The sequence below is a fragment of the Nyctibius grandis genome, chromosome 4 (genome assembly GCF_013368605.1).
Source record: "Nyctibius grandis isolate bNycGra1 chromosome 4, bNycGra1.pri, whole genome shotgun sequence".
Lineage (NCBI taxonomy): Eukaryota > Metazoa > Chordata > Aves > Nyctibiiformes > Nyctibiidae > Nyctibius > Nyctibius grandis.
In genome coordinates, this window is record NC_090661.1 from 33,499,084 (window position 1) to 33,521,537 (window position 22,454).

General features: G+C 45.7%; 1 protein-coding gene across 2 annotated transcripts in view; it reads right to left on the reverse strand.

Moving 5' to 3' along the window:
- Positions 1–266: 266 nt before the first annotated feature.
- SUSD6 (sushi domain containing 6) overlaps positions 267–22,454 on the reverse strand; it is an 87,351-nt gene continuing 65,163 nt past the window's right edge. For both annotated transcript variants that reach the window (XM_068398570.1, XM_068398572.1), the window contains exons 5-8: positions 12,669–12,866; positions 9,591–9,729; positions 7,997–8,418; positions 267–6,175 (exon numbers count right to left, since the gene is read on the reverse strand). In XM_068398570.1, the coding sequence (XP_068254671.1) occupies positions 6,150–6,175; positions 7,997–8,418; positions 9,591–9,729; positions 12,669–12,866 (785 nt within the window). In that variant the 3' untranslated portion in view covers positions 267–6,149. The remainder of the gene's footprint in view (positions 6,176–7,996; positions 8,419–9,590; positions 9,730–12,668; positions 12,867–22,454) is intronic.

The following is a 22,454-nucleotide window of genomic DNA, read 5'->3' on the forward strand; positions in this document are numbered from 1 at the left end:
GGGGAGCAGAGGAAGGGACAGAGCATATGCAGAGGTCTTTCCCCACCACCTTAGTGAATTGCTGTGCCTGCATACAGTGCTATAGAAAGCAAAGGCAAACAAATACCTTGCTCAGCCTCATGCAGCAAGCCTGCACATTACATCAAGGGACTTCACATGGAAGGCATCGCACCACTGCAACGTATTCCCTAATGATCTGCTACATCTCCAGCCCATAAGGCCTGAGCATTAAAAAAAAAAAAAAAAAAAAAAAAATACACAAGAGATTATAGATTCACTTCAAAAGAACTTTTTTTTTTAATTTAGAAATGCAGTTATATACATAGAGCAATTAAATTAAACTTTGTACAAATATTAAAATACTATCTTCACACCCACTGCAATGTACAGGATACCAGAAAATATATATAAAATAAAGCAAAATAAAACCGATTGAGTGACATCCTGCACAGCGTCAATTATGGTTTTGTTTTTAAATCCCACATATATATGGAGTACCATTCTGCAAATAATTCCATAGTGGTGCAATTCAGATAAAAAAGAAAACACATACAGGAAAGAAAAGATTAATGCACAAAGGCAATCAAGCTCCCCTTGCATTTGCATCAGCGACTACCAGCAGCCTACCCACCGCAGCACAGGACATCCGCTTCACAGACAGCTTCGCTTTGTTCCCTTTTGGGAGGAAGCAAATTTGAGAATCGGAGCTAAAACGTTTTCCAGCAGAACTCAGTTGCCTCTTGTCTTTGCAGACCTCAGGACAGAAGCAAAAGCACAGCTTATGGAAAGCATATGCAGAGCATCAGTAGAACCCTTCTGGTGGGTACATGTATCTGTGCATCATCTGCAGAGGGCTGAGTTTGGAAGCAGTGCTGGACACAGGGCCCTGAAGAGGAGTGTGGGAAGTGGCGTGCTCCGTCCTGGTGTAGAAGGGCAGGAGGAGGGGATGAAGGATTACAAGGGGGCTTATTTCCTGTATAAAAATATGCCTTAAAATGAAGCCTGCTCTAGGAAACCTCTCTGCGCTTTCAAAGCGTATCATAGAGAACAAATGTCTTCTAATGAAGTTCTGCAAACAAAGGTGTTCACAAAGAGCAAGTTCAACCTGCAGTTCCCTGGTAAGGACTGAAGGGTGAGGATGGGGGAGGCAGGATGTGCAAAATGGGTGGGATTTATTGCATTTACGTACAGAAACCAGAAAGCGAAATTGATTTAATTAGTTATCTGGATAGATTAATAAGGCAGATTTTTTTTTTTTTTTTTCAACAACTGCTATCAGAACAGTAAAACCAGGTTTTGCAAATATGTTCTAAAAAGGTCAACAAGGAAATCTTGGTGTGTCCAACCAGTTGTACGTTAATATTTTTTCATACAGCAAGCCTGCTGGTGTCTGCTAAATCATCTAAACAAAGCTTCCATACAAGCTGGTCATGAATGCATTAGCCCACCAGCATGCAGCGTACCTCTGCTTTCAGTCACAGCTCTTCCCTACCCCTCGGCTTGTGTTCCCTGTTCTGTGCTGCAAATGACTTCACAATCCCAGATTACTTCCAATGGCTGAGCCTGTTGCTCTCTTAGCCGCACTCCTCAGTATTGACCCAAGGCATCCACCTCTGGGAGCATCTCAGGATGTTTCCTGTCAAAACAAGTGGAACAGACTTCTTCCTAACACACCTGACTACTCTATGTGCAGAAAGACCAAATAAAGGCTCCAGATGCATTAAAAGAATCACCACACCGGAGCAGAAAGGCTAAGGAGAAACCTCAGGGGAGACATCCAAGGGGTGAACAACAAGCAGCATGCTTGCTGAGTAAGCATTCTTCTACACAGAAAGTTCCCTGGTGGTTAAGGAAAAGGATAAAAACGCATTAAGCTCTTCTCCCTCCCAAGCTCATCAAGTTTTAACTCAGCAACAACTCCACAGGCTCACATGCTGCAGCACGTCTCTCCTCCCAACTTAATTTTTCACCTCCTCTGCAGTTACCGATGGGGAGACACAAGCTGTTTAAAACCAGAACACACACAACCATCTCTCTCACCAGTGCCGCTGGCCCCCCTCAAGGTGGCAGGAGGTTCTGACAAAATCCTTTGAGCTGCGCTTCATGAGGCAGATCCCGACAGGACACTGCCCGCTTCCCCGTGGGTTACTGTCAGCTTCGCTTTCTGGTTCTCTCAGACTGGTCCAAGTTCTGCAACACTCATGCTGTACACGCTGCAGTAGGCTGCACTGTATTTATTTTTTTAAAAAACCACGCAACTGAAAGGGAGCAAGGAGGTTTTTCTATTGCACACAGTACTCTGAATTTCTGAAATGCCCTTTTAATTTTTTCACCTATCAGACTCCAAAAATAACAGAAACCTTTAAAATAAGTGCTGTTTTTATTTTTCCAATGTAATTTCCAATGTAATTAAATCATTTTAATGTTCTTGAATAGCACAGGATCCAGCACATATGACAGAACATGAGATGATTATGTCAGGAGTGTTAACTAAGAAAAAATGCCTCCCTTGGAATTCTTTTGCCAGACATAGGTGGGAAAAAAGGTAAGGAGGTCGTGACGCCATCAGAAAAAAAAATAAAACAAAAGAAAAAAATCATTTACCGTGTTACGTCTTGCAAGGCTGAGCCTGTGTTCTCCCCATCCACCACACTGAGATCCAGGCTGCACCTACCTATGGCAACAGCCAAAGAGGACTCGCTCTTTGCTCAGAGGTAATGAACGCTCCCGAGATAGAGCAGAGCTCACGACTGAGGGATCTTTAAGCCTCAGCCCTTGCTCCCGTAAGTAAAGACAGGACTGTGCAATTTAGTTTTTCCTAAATCTCTGCCCAAGAGACTTCCCAATCCTTCAGCCTCTGCAGAATTAAACAAACACAAATGAATAACAATCACTTAATAATCAGTAAAGTGAGGCCTTGCTCCCCCTCCCCCTTGAAAAAAATTGTCAGGCAGACATCTCTCAGGCTCCTCCCCAGCCATTCTACCTCATTTTATATGAAAATAAACTCTGAAGGTGAGGACTGGGCAAGAGCAATGTGATGCCCCAAAACTGTTTTTCATGTTCTGGCTTGCACGGGTCCTTGGGGCCCTTTCCCACAGGTGTTGCTGCAGGGAACAGGCTCTTCTGCAAGTACTGGAAGCATCAGCTGGGGTTACCAGCCAGCACAGCAGAGACTGGCCTGGGAGCTGCTGGTTTACCTTCTCAGTAAGCCAACAGAAGCTGCCTGTTTATGCCTGATCACAAGATCCACACTTGCATATTTCCCTCCACCTCCGCATTTCCCCCCTTCCTTAATAAAGCCATTTCCCACAATTTCTATAAATGAAACAAAATTAAAGCACTCTCTCTTCTGTGCAGCTTGCTTCCTTCTCTTCCCCACCCAAACTGAATTTTCTCTCCCAAACTGGCAGCTGCTTGCTTTACAATAGCAGAGAGATGAGGCAGGGCCACATGGTACGTGCTTTCTGCTGGCGGAGCAGGCGCTCGTCCAGAGCAAGGTCAGGCCTTGGGCTCAGCTTCCAGCTTCATTACAGGATTCTCCCACCAGCCTGGTGCTAAAACTAAGTTAAAGGACTCTCCCTTGAAGGAAGACAGCACGTACCTGACTTCTACACCTTGATTGCTGAGGGTCAGTTTGATTAGACAGGACCTCAAATGCATAAAGAGCAACTCCTCCTGCTTGGAGCTGGTTAGGTAGCAGGACAGAAGTCATGTGTTCTTCCCTCCACACTCCCTCAGCCTTGCTAAATATAAATGTTCCCACACTTATTTTCTAAAATTCCAATAGCAGATGTGTAAACAACATTCACCCTCTACAGTGCTTGAAGCTGAGACACGGCAGCCCACTGTAAAATGACATGGGATTTTCATCATTCAAAATGAACAAAAAATACCCAAACCACCAAAACGGGATTTATCAAATCCTTGTGTTAATGCAAGGTAACAATCAATAGGGAAGGAAGTTTAAAATACTGTATTTTTAAATTAATAACATCCCTCTAAAACAAGGATAGGGAAAATAGGATTCTTCCATCCACAGGCACGTGCTGTCCCAGGTGTCCTGGGATTTAACAAATAGCTAATCAGGAAGAGGAGCAGTGGGTGCATGGCTCGATACTGTGGCCAATCCTCATTTCCAGGAACTGGAGCTAAGCCACAGTGATTTTTATATTTAAAAGGTGTTGTGTCATTTTTATCAAGTGCTGTGATGGTATGTTCCTGAAATAACAAGGATGAGGATGGTGAGGATCATAAACCAAAAGCAAAGCAGCAAAGACAGCATCTCTATTTCCCCGTACATTACCACATGATGTGTAAGGCCATGATATTTTTGCTCCTTCAACTCAAAAATTCAGCAGCTTCTCACAGGGCAAACACTCCCCTAGTTACTTCAAGACAGTTATGACAAGGTACATGCATCTAAGAAGCCAACTCTTCTTGCTGAAACCAATCCCACACAGCCTCCAGACCTCCCTGGTGAAGAACCTTACAACCACCACAAAGCCCCAGATGAATGCAGCTTCCTGCAAAAAGAGAGTCCTGTTAACAGCAACTAGGATATTCTGACCTGCTACAGAACTGGGGGGGGCAGAAGTATACATATTTTTCGATTTTATTTTCCCTGCTACCAGAACTTGAAACAATCTTCAAAACTTAGGTTCAGGAATAAGCTATGGTGTCCTCTGGCACTGCTGTCAATGTAGCCAACCTTCCCCCACAGCAATAGGCAACTGCATTGTATTTAGGAGAGACTTTATAAATGCTGCTTATGGCCAGCCACAAGGCAGAAGCCCATCTCTGCAGGCCGACTGAAGCCCAGTACGATAAAACAGCAGACTCTTGCTGTATGAAGCTAGGAAGATACACTAGCGTCTGAGATGGTAGCTACTCAGGATTCAAGTACCAAGGTACCTAGTGTGGCTGGAAGGGTAATTTGGGATTGTATTAATGGCACTAGGCATTCACTACCTACAGGCATTTTTTTCTCTTGACATTTTCAAACACCTGAACCATTTCCAGATTACATCTGAAAAGTGTTACCTCCGCCTGAAGATCTGACCAAAAGGAACCTAAGCTTTAGTGCAGAACTACCTTAATTGAAAAACCTTTGAGACACACAGCTTATTCAGAAGAGCAGGGCCACAAATTTGGTTCCAGTCCTGAAGTCTCAGTGAATGGGGCTAACTCATAGTGAACACAGGGCTGGTTAACCAAAAGTCACATCCTCCAAGCCTTCCAGACCCCACTAACCACTGGCCATTCTCCAAGGCTCTTCTACAGCCTAACACAGGAACTGCTCTGGCACCAGACCAAAGCTGAAATGGTTGTTTTATTTGCAGTACAGTCCCAGTCCCAGCTTCTAGAAACACAGCATAACCAAGTGGGCTGCACAGGTAGAGAAGGAAGGAAGAGACAAAAGTGATTTTCAGGAATAGACTCCTGCAGAGGTGGGTTTTGAGAAGGGGGAAGAGGGCATTCCTACACGTTGGACTTCTCAGCCTTCAGCGCTCTAGCAATTCTCAATGAACTGTTACTGCACAGCTAAGTTGTCACACAGCCCATCTCATCTGAGGTGCTTTTAGACATCACAAGCTGCTCCTTAACCAGGATCCCTCCCAAGCCCAGCTTCATTCCCAGTGAGGCGTTTTGTCCTGCCCTATCACAAAGAGGATGCTGGAAGAAGAGCCTATATAACATATATACGTATATATAAACTGTGTCTGCTCCCAGTGAGCAAGCGGTTTTAGCCCCTGCTCTCTGGGCAGCAGAAGGGCTAGAGAGGCTGATAAGCTGCAACAAGACGGTGTGAGGAGTAGAAAGGCACGAAAAAAGAGCAGCTCTTCAGAGACTGCTGTCAAACATCTGGCTGGGGAAGAGGGGAGGAGAGCTCAAATCCACTCTGTTCCTTGAGCCCCTGATGCAGATGGAATGGGGAAGCCAGCACTGCACCAACTCCACTGGTGCATCCAGGAGGCAACCTGGCGACATCCTTTGGATCTTCAGCTGAGGGCGTCTCTGCTTGGAGGTATCCAGGGCACAGCTCACGAGGACAGGGAAGGCTGCACAGAGTGCTTCTGTCCCGAAGGCAGGGGGAGGGGAGGAAGAAGAAATCCAAGAGGGAGAAGGCTAGACAAACACAGCAGGCCTCATGCTTCCTTCAATAAGGGAATATCTGAATGGGAGGGAGAGAAAGAAGAGAAAGTAGTCAAACTTTTGCAGTTCAACGCACACCTGAAAAAACACCGCTAAAGCAAGACAGGCTCCTACTTCCATAACGTGATAATGCAGTGGTATTCCTGACATCACAACATAGCAGAAGGGACCTCTGGAGGACTCTGCTCCAACCTGCCCCTGTGAGCAGGACCATCAACAGCTCCAGCCTTGAAAATCTTCAAGGACAGAGACTCCATCACCTCTCCAGGTGCCCATCTAGTCCTGCACTACCCTCCTAGCACAAAATATTTTCCTAATGCCCAATCTGAATCAGTCAAGCTACAGCTGGTGGCCATTGCTCCATGTTATACTATCTGGCTGAGAAGACTTTGGCTCCATAGTCTTTCCAACTCCCTGTAAAGTAATTTTCGTCAATTGCGGGCTTGGCCCTCATCTGTTTCTTCACCAGATTAAAGAAGCCCAGCTCCTTCAGTCACTCCCCACAAGCCCCTGGCTATCCTGGTAGGCCTCCAACAGAGCCTGTCCAGTTTCTCCACATCTCTTTTGAACTGGCGGTCCCACAAGAAGATACAGTATTCCCAGTAAAGCCTCACTGATGCTGTTTAGAGGAAAGTAATAACTTCCGTTAAGAATGACAGTTTCCTTTCCCATGACCTCATCAAACTTTTAGTTCCTCAAAATGTCCAAGACATGTTTCTTACCGTGACAGGGATGGTTGGAAATACAAGGATCACACTTGCCCTTACCTAACTCGAAGAAATGCAACCTCCTCCCGTAGCTGCAGCTTCCTCATCTTTGAGCCATAAGCACAAGGTTTACAGTCTCCCGCTGCAAGGGGCAATCTGCTACTGTGCAACAAGCCTTAGAGGCAATACATGTTTCCAGGCAGTGAGAAAAATGGCACAGTGCAGAGACAACATCCTCTAATTTCTACACTGCAGACATTTTTTGTTAAGCTTCACTTCTGGGTTTCTGCTGTTTACGCACTTGAGGTTTAATGGCCATCTCAGGATGCGTTGCCATTTCCGTCCTTCAGTGTAAATCTCCTTTAACTATTTTTACTGCAAGGGTTCTGGGTGGCATTACTGTGGCTCTAGGGCCTGACACCATGGAAAGGAGAAGTTCTGCCCTCAGCTATCTACAAGCCAGTTACACTTAAGACACAGCAGTGTCTGCAGAAGCAACCTTAAGCTGCAGCTTCACATCAGCGGTGGCATTGTAAAGCCACTCCTTCACGGCAGGGCAGAAGTGAAGAGTGCAAGATGCACTGAGCGTTTAACAGACTTGCCCCTCTGCCCAGTACAGTTAAGTTCAAGCACACCCCTTTTAGGTCCCGTACGCCCAGGCTGCAGCACTGCATGCAGTGTGGCAGAAAGCTGCTTACTAAAACAATCAAAAAATGAAGAAGCCCAAACATCACAAAGGGTTTGTATTCCAAGCATATCCTCCTACTCCCACCAACTTGGTTTCCACAAACATAGCTATTTTACTGCATTTGCACTATGATGCTGGAGGCTGGCACTTCTCTGCAAATTCTTTTCTAAGACAACAAGAGTAAGCAGCAGAACCCCAACAGTCTTTCCGGACTGCCCTAGGCTCCCAGTCTGAGTACGCTGCATACTTCAGAAGGAGGTATTAAATACTGCTTGCACATCTCAGTTGTGAAACATGCCATGGAGACTGGGACAGCTCTTTCCAAAAGCTCCTCTGGTGCCTGACATACATAGGAGCATTCCTTGCCCTTTTCATCCTATGTAGTCAACTGCAGAACCTACTCTTGTAAGGGTGTCATTCAGTGTTCCTTGCCCAAGTCACGTACCATCTGTGTATTCCTCGGAGGAAGTGAGGGATAAAAGGCTCTGTATGTCACTGCTTTCTGAATCTTGGACCTCTTTGTGTACAAGTCTACTGCTAGCCATGCCAGCTACCCAGGAAGAGGTAGCAGCCTGATGCACAAGAACAGTTTCAGAGCGCTGAGAGCCACTGGCTTCACACAGTCCAGAATGTCCAGGGGCTTCATCTTCTCTTTCAAAGCCATTGCAAGCCCCTTGGTCCTGCTGCTGCATCTCTCTGGCTCCGTTCTGCCCAGCTCCCTCTGAGAGCACGATCTGCACTCGGGAATCTGAGGGTGGAATGCAGTTCCCTGTGCTGCCGTACACCGCTTCTTCGTAGGATGGCAAGGCCACTTGAATACCATCCACCATGATTGAAACCTGATCTCCAGACACACCTTGGTCTCGCCTCAAAAACAGAAACAAAGAGGAGAAGGTGGGGGAAATCAATTTGAGCATTTATATTTTTATATATATGTTACCAAGGACTCCAGTAACCTCCCACAGTAAACTCTAATGCTCACCATTGACTTATTTCGGGTAGAACAGGCAGAAACATGAATGGTGGTTTAACAAAGTCAAGCAAGCGTAGCCTTGCAGCCCTACTGTGAGTTGCCATAAACATGAACAGGGGGCTGTAATTCACAGTGCCTGATGGATTTAGCAGCAAGAGCTGAAAAGGCTACAGTGCTTCCCACCTAACCTGCCTCCACAGCTAAATCTGACAAAGATCATGACTCAGAGCCCTCTGCTGTCACAGCTGGCAAATAAAAAAGAGCTCTGACCACCGCTGATTCCAGCTTGTTACACTGCTATATTCTGCAACACCCAGCGCTGCCTGTTCTGCCACCTTTGCTGCTGGAGAGATAACCTCTGGTGGGGTGGGGCAGACAGCTCTTAAATGGGCACAGTGTGAATCACCTAGGCTCATGAGTCAGAGTCCCAAGATTGAATTTTTCTTTTCCAGTGGTTTGGACTTGTTCAGAAAAGGGCAGACTCCAGGGCCCCACCTCTCAACCTCCCTGCTGCTGGACAGGCACGTCTCTGCTCTTATTTAAGGAGTACTAGTAGCTGGTTTGGAAGAGAAGAGTCCACAGTGACTTTGTTGACCTCAGCTAGCAACAGTGTTATGGCTGGGTCCCTTCTCTCATCTACAAACCCAGGCCAGGAGGCTTCTCCCACAGCAGATTTGATGACAGATTTGCGGAGATACGTATATATAGATACATACCTAGATACATACTTTGGCAGCTATCCAATGCTAAAAGAGGCAGGAGATCAATCTATAGCCAGACTAGCAGGGATCATAACTTTTCATATTCACGGCCAAGGAAAAAGGGCAAGGAAACCACTCATCAGATGGCACGTTAGAACGGGGACTGCAGCTGGGTATTGCAGACCACCATTTCAGACTACTGCTGGACCACAGGGCAGAGGTGCCACTAAGGTGATAAGAACAGGAGCAGAGAAGCGAGGAGGTAAGTTGCTCCAAAATGATGGCCTAAACCAAATACCTTAATGGGTTTCTGCTGCAAAGAAACAGGATGCCTCTGAGCCCCTCCAAACCCCAGCTACACTTACCTGCTATGATGGAACGACTTCAGCTTTGGCTGCAGCAAAACAAACAGCACAACTAAGAGCAGAATCAGGGCGACAGAGCTTGCTGTGGAGGCTACTATGGACAGCGTGGGTACTCCAATTGTTGGAGGAGAGTCCTTTTCTACAAAACCAAGAGGAACACAAGGTAAAATAATCCGCTCCCTTAAATCACTGCCATAGGGAAGGAAAAACACCCACATTGCCTGCTCTCGGGAGTTATACTTGAGTGCACACGTGAGGAGCCCAAGCTTCCTAGACACTCAAGGCACACCAGCTATCTCTTATAGAGGACAATTCAGAGCTCTAGCTGACAGCTCTCCATCAGCTGTAAGGGAACCTAGAACAAAACATGCACATACAAGGGTCCTTTGGAAAAACACAAGGCAGACACAAAAGCAGTGAAAGTAGGCCATGGGAACTGATAGATGGTGGTAACGCTCATGTTATATATAGATCTGGCTGAGCAGAAGCTAAAAAATGTCCTGATGTCACCAGCAAGGCCAATAATTGCCTAGCACAATAAGCAGGATATTTTAGGCCAAACAATAGGAGAAGTTCCAAATAATGGGTTTTCTTTCTAATGGAACGGTCTCCCAAAGGAAGGGTGGAAGTCACCTGGCTGGGTATATTTAAGACACAGCAAGTATTCTGTTTCTCTTTCACACAAACATATGCCAGTGAACAGAGAGGGAAGGCAGATGGTGCTTCAGGATGCTGAGTTTTCAGTGTTAGATACATGTGTGCTGTTCACATTACTCCTTCCTACCCTTCCTCAGCTGCACCATATGACTGTATGGGAACCAATTTGGCTTTTAAACATCCCTTGCAAGACAGGAATAAATTGGGAGTGGAGAGAGAATGGCCTGGACTTGGTATTGCTGAGCACTGCATATCATGCCTAGAATGCTACACCAGTCTTTTCACCTCCCTAGAGCAAATAACTGCCTGTATATGGGTTGCCTCTGTCCCTAATTTATGTCTTTCATAGAGATCTGAAGAACTTCACTTCCCCATTGGCAAATACTATCGTGCATTTCACATTCAGGGCATTCCCATGTATGAAATTTCTCAATTCCTTTTTGCTACATTCAATGCATTCTTCAGGAGTACAGGTCTCAAACTGCAGGGTGATGCAGTACACACCTGAAGGCAGGGATGAGGGGAAGAAGAGCATGCAAACAGAAGAAAAAAGCTGGAGGACCACTGTTTTTAAGCCTATAGCCTGAAACCTATGCCCAATACAGGCATGTAAGCTGGAAAGCCACTTTGCATTTTCCACATCTTCTCTTGGAGTCAAACCTACTGGTTTAGTTGTTTTGAACTTGTTTTCCTGAAATTTTTCCAAAGTAGCTTGACCTCTCCCCAGGGAAAAACAATGTCTGATATATTTTTCCCTATGGCAAATAGGGTTGAGTAAGGATTTCCCTTGTCAACGTTACTCAGGGCACTGAGTATACTGACAGGGAAGAGGGTATGCAAAAAGAGATGCTGTAAAACTGCTCACTACCCAGGGTACACTCCAGCATATTCACCATCTCATATTCCAACAAGATGCTAACTCATACTGTCAAAAGTCTACAGGGCTGACAGGCTCAGAGCTACACTAGGGATTTCATTTACTCTACATGGAGCAGGTGGGATCTTACCCATTACCAATCATTTTAAGACCTATTTGCTTTCTCTCTACAGTCTCCCACCTTCTCCTCCTTTTAGCCCTGTGAGAGAGACCTACTAGTTAAACCTCAGCTGTCTCTGACCCTGAGCAGTTCTTTCAAAGCCTGGGTCAGACTTTGAGGCCCCTTATTTTTGATAAGGCCACTGAGCTTTCAGGATGCTAAAGAAATCTGAGGGATTGCTGCTCATCACAACACAATGCCTTCAGCTCTGATGTAGACCAAGTGCCACCATGCAGGAATGCCACCCAGGGAATGCTACCTGAAATAGAACAGCTTTGTTCTCCAGACTGGGTGCAGCAAGAGGAAAGGGGACCACCGTGGAAAGGAAGCTTATGCTGAATTTGAAAAGCCTCTTCAGGATCTAGTTGCTGCCAAGTAAACTCCCAGTTCTCTTCCTTATATAGGAAGGGGCTATTGGATTGGCTGTGACAGAGACACTGAGAAGATAGTCTTTGGGACAGGACAAGATGTTCCAGAGATCATAGATATGCAATGAGCTCCATAAAGAGCTTGAAAAAGGTGCTTTTCTGTTTCCTTCTGATTAAGCTAACACATTTTTGCTTTATGGATTATGAGACTTAATCCTGGAGTGTACATCTTGCTGACTCAGGACGACTGAGCAGTAAGACTCTATCAACAAGCCAAACTTGAAGAGGGGAAGGAGTTCTCCCTTTATCCAGTATGCATGCTTTTACAACCAGAAAAGCCATAGGCAAACTAAGAGCCGTATGATGAACATTTTCCTGCAAACCTTTTTACTTTCCTGCTTTGATGGAGGAATTCCTGTTCAACTGGGAGAGAGCCACAAAACAAAAGCTGTCCACTTCCATTTGGAGAGAAGCAGAAATCATCTGTCAGCAATGTCCTTTCCTGACAGTACAGTGAAAAGCAGCACCATCGAGCTCTTTGCCACAGGAGGCCAACAGTTTGTTAACCTGTTTGCAAGGAAGATCAGCTCTATATACTCACACAGACACATGCATGTGTGGACAGATGGGTACACCACTGAGGGAGATGTACTGTCAAACCCATCAGGAGCAAAAACAGCACGGAAAATGCTTCAGTTAGGGCCCCCCCTATTTCTAGGATGAGAGCTGTTAAAGTAAGAGGCTCCACATAAGTAACAAGTTGCCTCCTTTATACTCCTTTCCATGGGTTGCCTCCTTGCATGAGGGACTCTGAGCTTGCATCTGATGGGCTGTTACAGAAGAGATGTTTTTAATAAAGAGCTGTGATTGTGAGCCGCATTTATGAAATTCCTGGAACAATGAGAGGCAGCTGTATGGACTTCCTCAGCATCACACTGACTCAGTGTTCAAGGATGATCTGAAAAGCCAATGCAAGGGCAATTCTGACTGTCCCACTGGAGTCAGGGAGCACTCACCCGGGCTGAGCCTGCAGCTGACTTCCATGGCTGGGTTCCACTCCCCATTCTTGCAGGTCAAGTATTTATAATCTCCTTTCAGCATGTAGCCTTCGATGCACAGATACTCTATGACACTGCCCGAAGTCAGAGGGTTGTTGCAGGGGCTAGGGTGGCATTTATAGCCTCCATTCTCAATCTGTGGTGGCTGGGGACAATCTGGAAAAAAGAGAAAGCATCATGGAGGATATCTCAGAGAAAGATATCTGTTACACAACAGATACGGCACATAGGCAGACTTCCACCTACGAACACCCACTAAATTAAGAAACTACCAAAACCGAGAAGACGGACTGTTACACAACAGCAGAGAACTCTGATATGTCTTCTGTGATTGCTAAATACTGCTTGTTATCCCAGTAGTACAACCTAGGTGGCAGGCATCAAACTGGTGATATTTTTGAAAGTGACATATAAATTTGTCACAACCGAGGTTCCACACAAGAGGAGCCCAGAAAATCCTTGGTGCTATCTTTTCCCCACAGCTGTTTCACTAGAGACTGGGAGGAACCTAACAGCCAGGCTCTCCTATTAACCTGATACAGAAAAGGCATGAGACCTCCTACTGAAACAAGTGAAGAATGCAAACATGTCACTGTACTGTGGGTACAATGTCAAGGTACAGAGCTGCCCCATAAGCTCCCTGGAAGCCTGTAAGAGCACACTGATTTTAACTATTTTACACAGATACACCATCAATGGTATGGGGAATAGAGCTTTGCTACAGTAGGACCAAATATTCTAGCCTATTTTTAAAAAGGAATTATTTATATTACAAAGATCTTTCTAAAAAACCCTGTTTACCTATGTGAAGTCTGGAGTGCTGAATGCACTTTACGTTTCTCCTTGCATCTGCCCTATCCTGACTAATGGGTATACACATAGGACACGCCAGAAATTTTCCTGTAGAATTTTCAATAGCTATTCAAATAAAAACAAAAAAGCACAAATGAGGAAACAGCACTGAAAACGGGATATTTGTTTGCTTCGAATTTCCTCTCCTCTGGAAGGTCAGGGTGACCCTGCAGAAATGCCCCTACACCCCCTGCTGACACCACATATCTGCCTGGCTGAAAAAGGGAGAAATCCACATTTTTCCTTTTAAATCCACATCAGCTTCCCACACATCACAAAAGAAAATCTGTCAAAGATCCCTCCTGAGATATTTTGGGGCATGGAAAACCAATCATCCCACCCACCCTAATCCATCACAGCATGATGATGCAGGCCTGCCCTTAACCTCTGGAGCACGCATTCCCAGGTTCTGCCTCTAAGTGTCCCACTTATTGTGGGACAAACAGCGAGAAACAGCCGGGCAAAGTTCCAAGTAACTGGATTTTGGGCAAGACTTAAGAAGCAAAAGAAAATTTTAGAGATACATTTCACTGTGGAAAAATTTGCTACATTGCTGGAGTGCAAGCGACCCTTGAACCTGATCACATGTGTGAATGCATCATAGGTAGTGCCTTGTAAATGCCAGTAAACCCCGAGATGAAGAGCTGAGCAAAGCCAAAAAACCTCTGGTATAAGTTCTGCCAGCTTTATAACTGCAATTCAATTTACTTCTTGATAGAAAAGGTTAACAGGGGTCTAAGCAACAGCTTTTCAAGAAGACTTTGTTCTTGAGGAGACTTATTCTTAAATAAGCTTCAGAGAAGCCACTGTCCCATGCCTCATTAGTATTACCTGTTGCCTCTTCTGTGTTTATTTTTCCTTTCTGCAATAATGTCCCATTTTGTAACCAAGGTTTTAGCCCTTTCCCTTATGAGGCTAAAACCTGCTTTCACTTTAAGCCTGTCCAACACTTAGGGTCCACTGGGATCAGCTGAAGTTACAGATTCATGGCACATTTCACATTCAGACACACAGACAAATGCCCTGCTTCATCTTCAGCCCAGGAGAGGGGTTTCTTGCTAAATTGGAAGGATCCATTTGAGTGCCAGAAACGTTCTCAGCAGTTTAACACATACCTCTCTAGGCAATGGTAGAGAGTTACGAGGGAAAGCTACTGTTGCCACAGCAATTGCCAAAACTCAGGAGCAGAGAGGACACCTTCCCTACACCTTTTTATATCTGCACAGGAGGTACCTGGAATTGCTTGGGAGCCACACACGGCATCTCTCCTCAAACTGACTGCAGCAAACAGAGCTCATTCCCTCTGTTCCCCCTTCCCCTGAGCCGTACCCACGTGTGGCTATTGCACCAGAAACCGTTTTGGACCAGGCAGCAGCTCACTGTTTGGTTCCCCTTCTACCATCAAGTGTCACCTACACTGATGAGGTTTCTGAGTTATGCACAAAAATCAGCCAGCCAACAAGAAACAAGCACTCATTTACATTGCAGTAGTGCTCTCAAAGGCTTGGAAATACCACTGCATCATTCACCTACAGAACCCTCACTTGGCCTCCTCGCGCAAGGGCTTCTGGAGATACACAGCTACGCAACTGCAGATTGGTTTCCTCCTCACCTCCACAGGCCACTTGGCACAAAAGGAGAGAAGCAACTGATAAGTGTGTTCAGTCAGTTGTCCCTGACTTGTCCTCTTCACACAGGGAAGAGATTGCAGAATTAATCACCTCCCCTTTTTATCCCCACCTCCTTAGGTCATTTGTCATCACAGCATCCAAGAGCGTCACAAGTATTTTAAAATGTCACCTTCACTGTGACAGAACAACACTGTTTATATGCTGGGGAAATAGATAAAAAAGATCTGGATGAGGCAGACAGAACATCAACACCCTCAACCTGACTAAGCATCTCTGGGCAACCTCATCTCCCCTGGAAGATCACCTGAACTGTCCTTTGCAAGGCAGCCTCAGGGGAACAGAGCATCCCAGGGCCTGTAGCTTTGGAGAGGGCTACAGACAGTGCTGACGGCTTTAGAGATTGCTGGAGGTGGCCCAGGCGAGGGTTGGGTAAGATGAAGGACTGGTGGTGCCTGAAAAACTGAGCAAGTCAAACACCTCTGCTCCCTGCTGGACCAGCTCCCTTTCCCTGGCATCTCTGACAGACCTCAGCACCTCTGCAAACCAGGGCCCGGCCCAGAATAACACAGGTACCCAGAAAGCTTGGGACAGACAATGCAGCTTTCCACTACAGCGCCCTGTTTGTAAGTTTTCCGTAATCTCAGCTTTCACACGCTCCATGACGGGTTTCTTCAATTGCCTCCATATGCGTGCTCTAAACTGGGGCTAACAAAAGAAAAGGTAGAGTCTGATTCTGCACAACCCTTTATCTCACCAAAGAGCAGCAAAGCTTACGCCTTGAGATTGCAGCCCTGGTACACCCACGGTGATACAGAACCAGGAGAGCAGCCCATTTACCACTTCTGACAGAGTAAACCACTGACACACCAGGGGTGAAAAGAGCTGGGTGCCAACTGCTGCTGGGATGCGTGTCCAGAGCAGCCCGCTCCTGGCGACGCTTTGTAGCCAGAAGGTGCAGACGGATGGGAATAGCTGCCTGCATGAACTGTTGTTCAGCACTCCAGAGCGTGGCTGTGTCGTGATGGTTCGGTACCGGGTTTGGGAGCAGCCTGACCCACCTCTCCTTCCAGCTCACGCTTCCCAAGCGGGCTGCTTGCGTTTAACCCTCAGCAGCGTCTGCATGCTGCTGTGTGGCCCAGCCTCAGGCCAGAGCGTTGCTGTTTGGATATTACTTTGGCACGCTGATGCTTTTTGAGGCATGTGAACTAAACCATGGAGGAGATTTTTTCAGTATTTCAGCCCCAACTAAAGCCGGGCAGATTTCAAGGGACACAGCAAAACCATGACCCCCAAATTTACTCCTTCCAAGTTTCAAAGGTGCGTGGCACATAGTGGATACACTGAAGCTTCCTAAAGTTACAAAAATTCCTTTAAATTTGTGGGACACTTCAAGTACATATATTGTAACGATCAACCCCCTTCCCAACAGCATCAGCCTAGACTCACAATGGCACTGGGTGATATTTGAAATACAAAGAAACATGCAGGAATTTCATCAACTCCCTCCCTGAAACATATGTTCTTGGAAGTATCCCAGAGCTTATGAGACATCCTAAAACAAACGTTCGCGCCAGGCAGGGAAGAGAAAGAGAGCCAAGTTACAGAAGTTATCAACTTCCTAGGGGGTTACTGACATCCTAGGCTTGCAAAGCTATTCCCAGCATCTTGATTCATCAAGCTTTAAGGACGCGCAGAAACAGTGGTGCTGAACATTGCAGCAGTGCTGCGAAGGGGGCAGAGCTCTACTCCCAAAGGCCTCATTTCTAAGAGGTACTGAAGTTTATGACAGCTCCCGAGAGCGCTGGTTCTCTGCCAGCATACGCTGCTGGAAAACAGGAAGGAGATAACAACTGATGAGAAGTCCAAACGTTTTGAACATCACTGAACTCTGCTCACAAGTAAAGAAACTGCCATTTCCGACTGACAGGCAGAAATAAAGTTATGCACTGGAGATTCTGCAAATGCCATTACAAAATACTAGGTATTTCATACATAGACAATTTTTTACAAACAAATTAAAAAAAATATTAAGCCAGTATGCACCTCCACTCAGTTTCCCATCAAATCATCTGTAAGCACTGTATTTTTCTGTCTAGGTCACACGAGAAAATACTGTTCTCCTTCAAGGAGGGCTAACTGCTCTTAGGTTCTTTGAATAGCTGTTAGCAACTTGACAACAAGCAGCACAACACTAACGAACCTCTTTTCTGTTGCAACCACGGTGTTATCACATTGTACCTTCACCAGGTCCCTTTCCCATGGCTCCGCTAGTAGCGGCAAGCTCCCTTTGCTTTCTCTTCTACCAAATTCACAGACAGCTGTGAGGGGTTGCAACATGGCTTCTTTTGGAGACAATAAGAGATGTCAGTTGGCCAAACTGATTAACCTAATCACCAAAGGATGAAATTGATCCTCCATGTCTTGGCTGAGCTGAAGCTGAGCCATGGTCCTGAACTCCAATCCGATACAGCTACAAAGCATTTCTAACAATGTAAAAACGACACAAAACCAAGCCATTGTCACAGATAACACCACAGATGGAAGTATGTGGTGTTTTGTGTGCTGACATAAAAGTGAGGACTTGACGTACTCAGAACACAAACCACAGGAGACGCACAGTTAAGCCGTGATCTCTGTGAGTGAAATTCACAGATAAGCAGAAGATTTCCAAAGCCCAAGCAGGATGAGCCTGTTGTGGCGAGGATCAAGTACAATACATTGCACTTACACATACAATGTAAGATTAAAACACACTTCAATCTGACTGGATAATTGCCACAGAATTGTAACAGCTCCCCAGTAGTGACCTTCTTCACACAGGCACAACACTGTACAAGGGGTGACCAAGAGGCACCTCGTGACAGTCTTGGTTGCTTGGCACTGTACGTTTCTTTTTTCAGCTAGTAAGACTCTTGGATCCTAGCAGGGGTCTTACACCACTTTTTTTCTGCACCAGGCACCTGAACTGTATTTCAGTCACTCACCTCTTTTGCTGGGCAGTCTGACCACAGAGAGATGAAAGCCAAATCCTCCTTAACTGAATGCATTCTTATAAGAAAAATAAAAACCAGAACAAGACAACTATTCATCATCACCTGCTCGAGTGCATAACTGTAGGTTTGTAACTGAGGGAGAATTAACCATTGCATTGCTCACCTTATGTGGGTGGATAGATGGGTATAACACTGCTTAAGAAAGGGATGTTTTGCACTGAACATCCAGTAACATTTCTTCTACTTCTCCACAGCAAGGTACAAAAGTCACTAAAGCTAAGACAGGAACAGTTTTGACAAATTAACATCAGTGTTTATATGAGTCAGGCCCAAACCCCAGCAACTTTAAGAGGAAGCTGGACTGAGCCTCAGGTTAATTCCTCACTGACTATACAAGTGCTCTAGCGTGTTTGACTGTCCTCAGAGCAGTGTCAGATAAAGCTTACATGCCAGTGCTGAAGCATTTTGGAAGCAATTTGGGCAGATAATGACTGCTCAGCTGGATCCCCTGAACATGTGCTCTGTTTGGATATGTTAACACCTCCTGGCCTTTCAGACATACTGCAACTTTTGTGGGATATGAAGACTGGAAATGGAAGATTCTAAGCACTACAAGAGTTACTCTATTTAACTGATATTATCAAGACTCACAGAAGAAAAACAACCTACAAACAAAAACCACCCTCCTGATCTAACAAGACGAACATTCCCCTGGCTAGTCTGGTTAAACCTGTCACGACGGTCTCATGCCAGCATGTCCAGCCATGTGAGAAAATATCTTTGTGAAGCAGAACACAGAAGCACTCAGTTAAATTGTCCCTGTACTAAAGGACATACGATTTCCTTCATGCTGGGATCAGTTCCCTCAGAAGCCTCATCCTAACCTTCTTGTGCTACCTTGACTCCCCTACAGTAGGAAGGAGTCAAGTGGAGTAGCTTAAAAAAAAGGCTGTCTTCCCTTAAAGTACATCTTTTTGTCTCTTTTCTTATCTCCTGTCACACAGAAGGGTTCCCTCCTGGTCGCAATCACTGCCTTTGCCTATTTACTCTCTTCCAAGTTGTGCTCCAGCTCACTCCACAGCAGCAAGGAGCACTTCTCTGTCCAAGTCTCTGGTTCTCTGAAACACCACCACCTTTATTCTCTCAGCCAGGACTTGCCACTAGCCACAGAAACAGCACATCTAGAAAAGCATCCAGAATAAACAAAGATACCCCAGTTACTTGTCCCTGATATGGAGGCCTCTGATTCTCAACTCTGATAATTTGTGTGTCTGCATCACTTCAATACAACAGAGGGAACTGCAAAAGCTATTACTAACTTCTGGCAAGGACCTTCAAAAAGCCCCAAACTCTCTAAGGCACCCTTGAGAGTAATCCTCCCTGTCTACTCCCCTCTTCAACCTGGGTCCTACCACAGCTAAATGGGTGGTCTGAACCACCAGCTGCATCTGAAGCCTTCTGCAGAGACTGTGCATTTTCAGCATCTCAGACCTGAGGTTCAGGTTTAATGCTGAAAATAACAGAGCCAGGTTCACTGCTTCTCTCCAGTTAGTGCCCAGAACAGGCTTGCAGCAATAGGCTGGGTTTTTTTAGTTGCTATTTGTTTGTAAATTCATACACAGGCCTTAATCTTTGTTACACAATGCTTTTTCACAATAAAAGTACGACAGCCTGATGCAGCTCATTTGGGCTTCTAAAGGGTCTGGCAATTCTAACAGAGTGCTGCCCATGGATCCCACTCAGGGGTGACACTGAACATCAGTTTTGCCTTAGGAAGTGACTGAATGAATTTGCTAGCAAAAGCTCTGGATACATTTGCTAACAGGAGAAGAGACATTGTTTTCTCTCTTTGCAGAGTTTCAGTTCTTGCCAGCCGGGCACTACCTGACCTCTCCACTCATCTCCTGGTTCTTTAGTAAGTCAGTAAGGAAACAATTTATGCCTCTTGGAGCCCAGTTCTTGGACCTCTTCTATTTATTGGATATACTCCCAACCTCTGTCACCACTACTCAGAGAAGCATGAATGTGACCCAACCACACAATAGTGTCACTACCATCCTTAGCCACAGTGGCAGGGTAACCAGCCAGAGTTGCCAAGCTCACTTAGCAGCTCCTTGAGCAACAACAACGGCAACACATCAGCCTCCCAGTGCCTGCAGACAGACCCTCAGCTTACACCTAACAGAACACACTGTCCAAGTTTTCACGCAACTCAAACTTTTTCATTTTTAAATTTAGCTCTTTGTCCTGGAGAGATCCCCACCTAGCATATGATGAACTCAAACCCCACTATATACCTATGGAGAGAAAAACCTAGAAAAGCAGCACCAAAACTAAGGGCATACATGTAACTGGCACACATGCCATTTTCAACAGCAAGCGTTTTTATTTTATAAGCCCATCCCAACCAGCAGACAGGAAATTCACTGTCCAAGTTAGCTGCTTTTCTCACAAGAACTTCACTGAGGTGGTTTGCTGCATCGAGGAGAAAAAAAAAAATATATATATGCACCTATTTGATTCGAAGAGCACAGCTACCTATCAGGCCCCTCTAACCCAAGCCTCCTGCTGCATCGGTCTCTAGGGGAGCAGGGAAGACCAGCATGGCTGCAGTGACACCCTGAGTGCAGAACAGAAAAACTTCCACAAGCTTCTCTTTGGGTCAGGACTTTTTCCTCTTAAACCAGGGCTTTTAGTCACACATAACATCTCCTTCTGCCTGAGGCAGGACAGAGAGGACCTGCCAGCTTTGCTTTCAGCGTGAAATCCAGACAGGCAACATCCTTCTTTTTCCTCTCTTCCCTTGTGCACACAAACCAGCCTATAAACAGCAGAAGCCACTTTTGGAAGCCCTTCCCTCAGCAGCAGTTTGGTTTTAGTAAGAAGCAAGTCTATCATTTCACATCCTTTTTAGACTAGCTACGTCAACTAAATGCCATCTTTTACCAAAGCAAAAACCAGTTCCCAGGCAGCTGGTCTGCAGAGAAAAAGCACCTGCGTAGGCTTTGATGAACAGTACTGCATCCTCCCCATCTACACCTTCCTTCCTGTTGAGAAAACAATGACACAGGGATGTGCTTTAGTGGTAGATACAAAAGCAGTCACCTCCACCCACATGCTCCAGCTAGTCAAGAGTGCCAGCTCCATTTCTGAGTGCTAAATACCTTCAGGTTTCCAGCCAGTGATGTTTGCCTGGATGCTGTCAAAAGCTTTCAGCACAGCAGCTTCCCACTATGCACCCTCTGGTCATGCATTGTCCTCTCCAGTCCGAGCGTTTGGATTAATACCAATATTAGGCTAGGAAATGGCTCATCAAGTATTCAACGAATAAAGGTCACTGCTTGTAACAGCAGATCTGTGCTGAACACGAAGAGCCACATGCTTTAGACTGCGGTTTCTCTTGGCAGGCTGGCTCCAAGAAGCATAGCAATGACCTGCTCTGGGAATCATATTTGAGATTCTACCCTCTCCCAACATCCAACATCTTGGGGACATTTGGGGGGACATTTTTTAGCCCACATAATTAAATTCCAACACCAATGCCTTCTGCAGGCATTAGAAAGCCTACTCCCTAGAGGACAGGTGGGTCCTTCCCAGTGGAGGTGAAGTATGCTCTGCTCCCCCTTTCAGGTAGATCGGGGTGTAAGTAGGTTTTTTTGCTTATTGCCCACAAGTGTGCTAACCTGTGTGTTTTAACTATACAAATATAGTAGCTGCAGATACAACATCTGAAAAGGGACCCAGACTGAAGCTACCCTCTGCCACCTGGAAACAGTTGAGAACTCAGTCTGTTTCTAGCCACAGATAGCATTCACACCACAAAAGACAGATTACCAGATGCCCAGGTTTTCCACTGGTCTGTAATTTCTGGGGTGGAGATGGGGACTGGAACCAAGAGAACAGATTTTGAACCTTCTCCTTTTCAGCACTCTGACTTTCTCTAGCACATGAGCAGATGGGTCATTTCCCAGAGGGACAAACCCAAGACGGCAGCTGCTGCTGGGGCCCAGTCACAGCAGCAGAGGGTAAAAGACCTCTTTATATTTTACTTACAGGAGGCAGAAGTCAATAAAAGGCCTCCATTGTGAGCGCACACACTTCTCACCGACCCTGCCCCTAAAATATTTTAAGCCTTCCTAAAAACACACTGCAAAACATAACCCTGTTTCGGGCTCTGTGTATTAAGCACAGGCCAAAATCCACTGAAAAATAAGCTCTCTGTCTTTACTGGCTCCAGATGCTGCTTACTCTGAAGTCAATGACAGAAG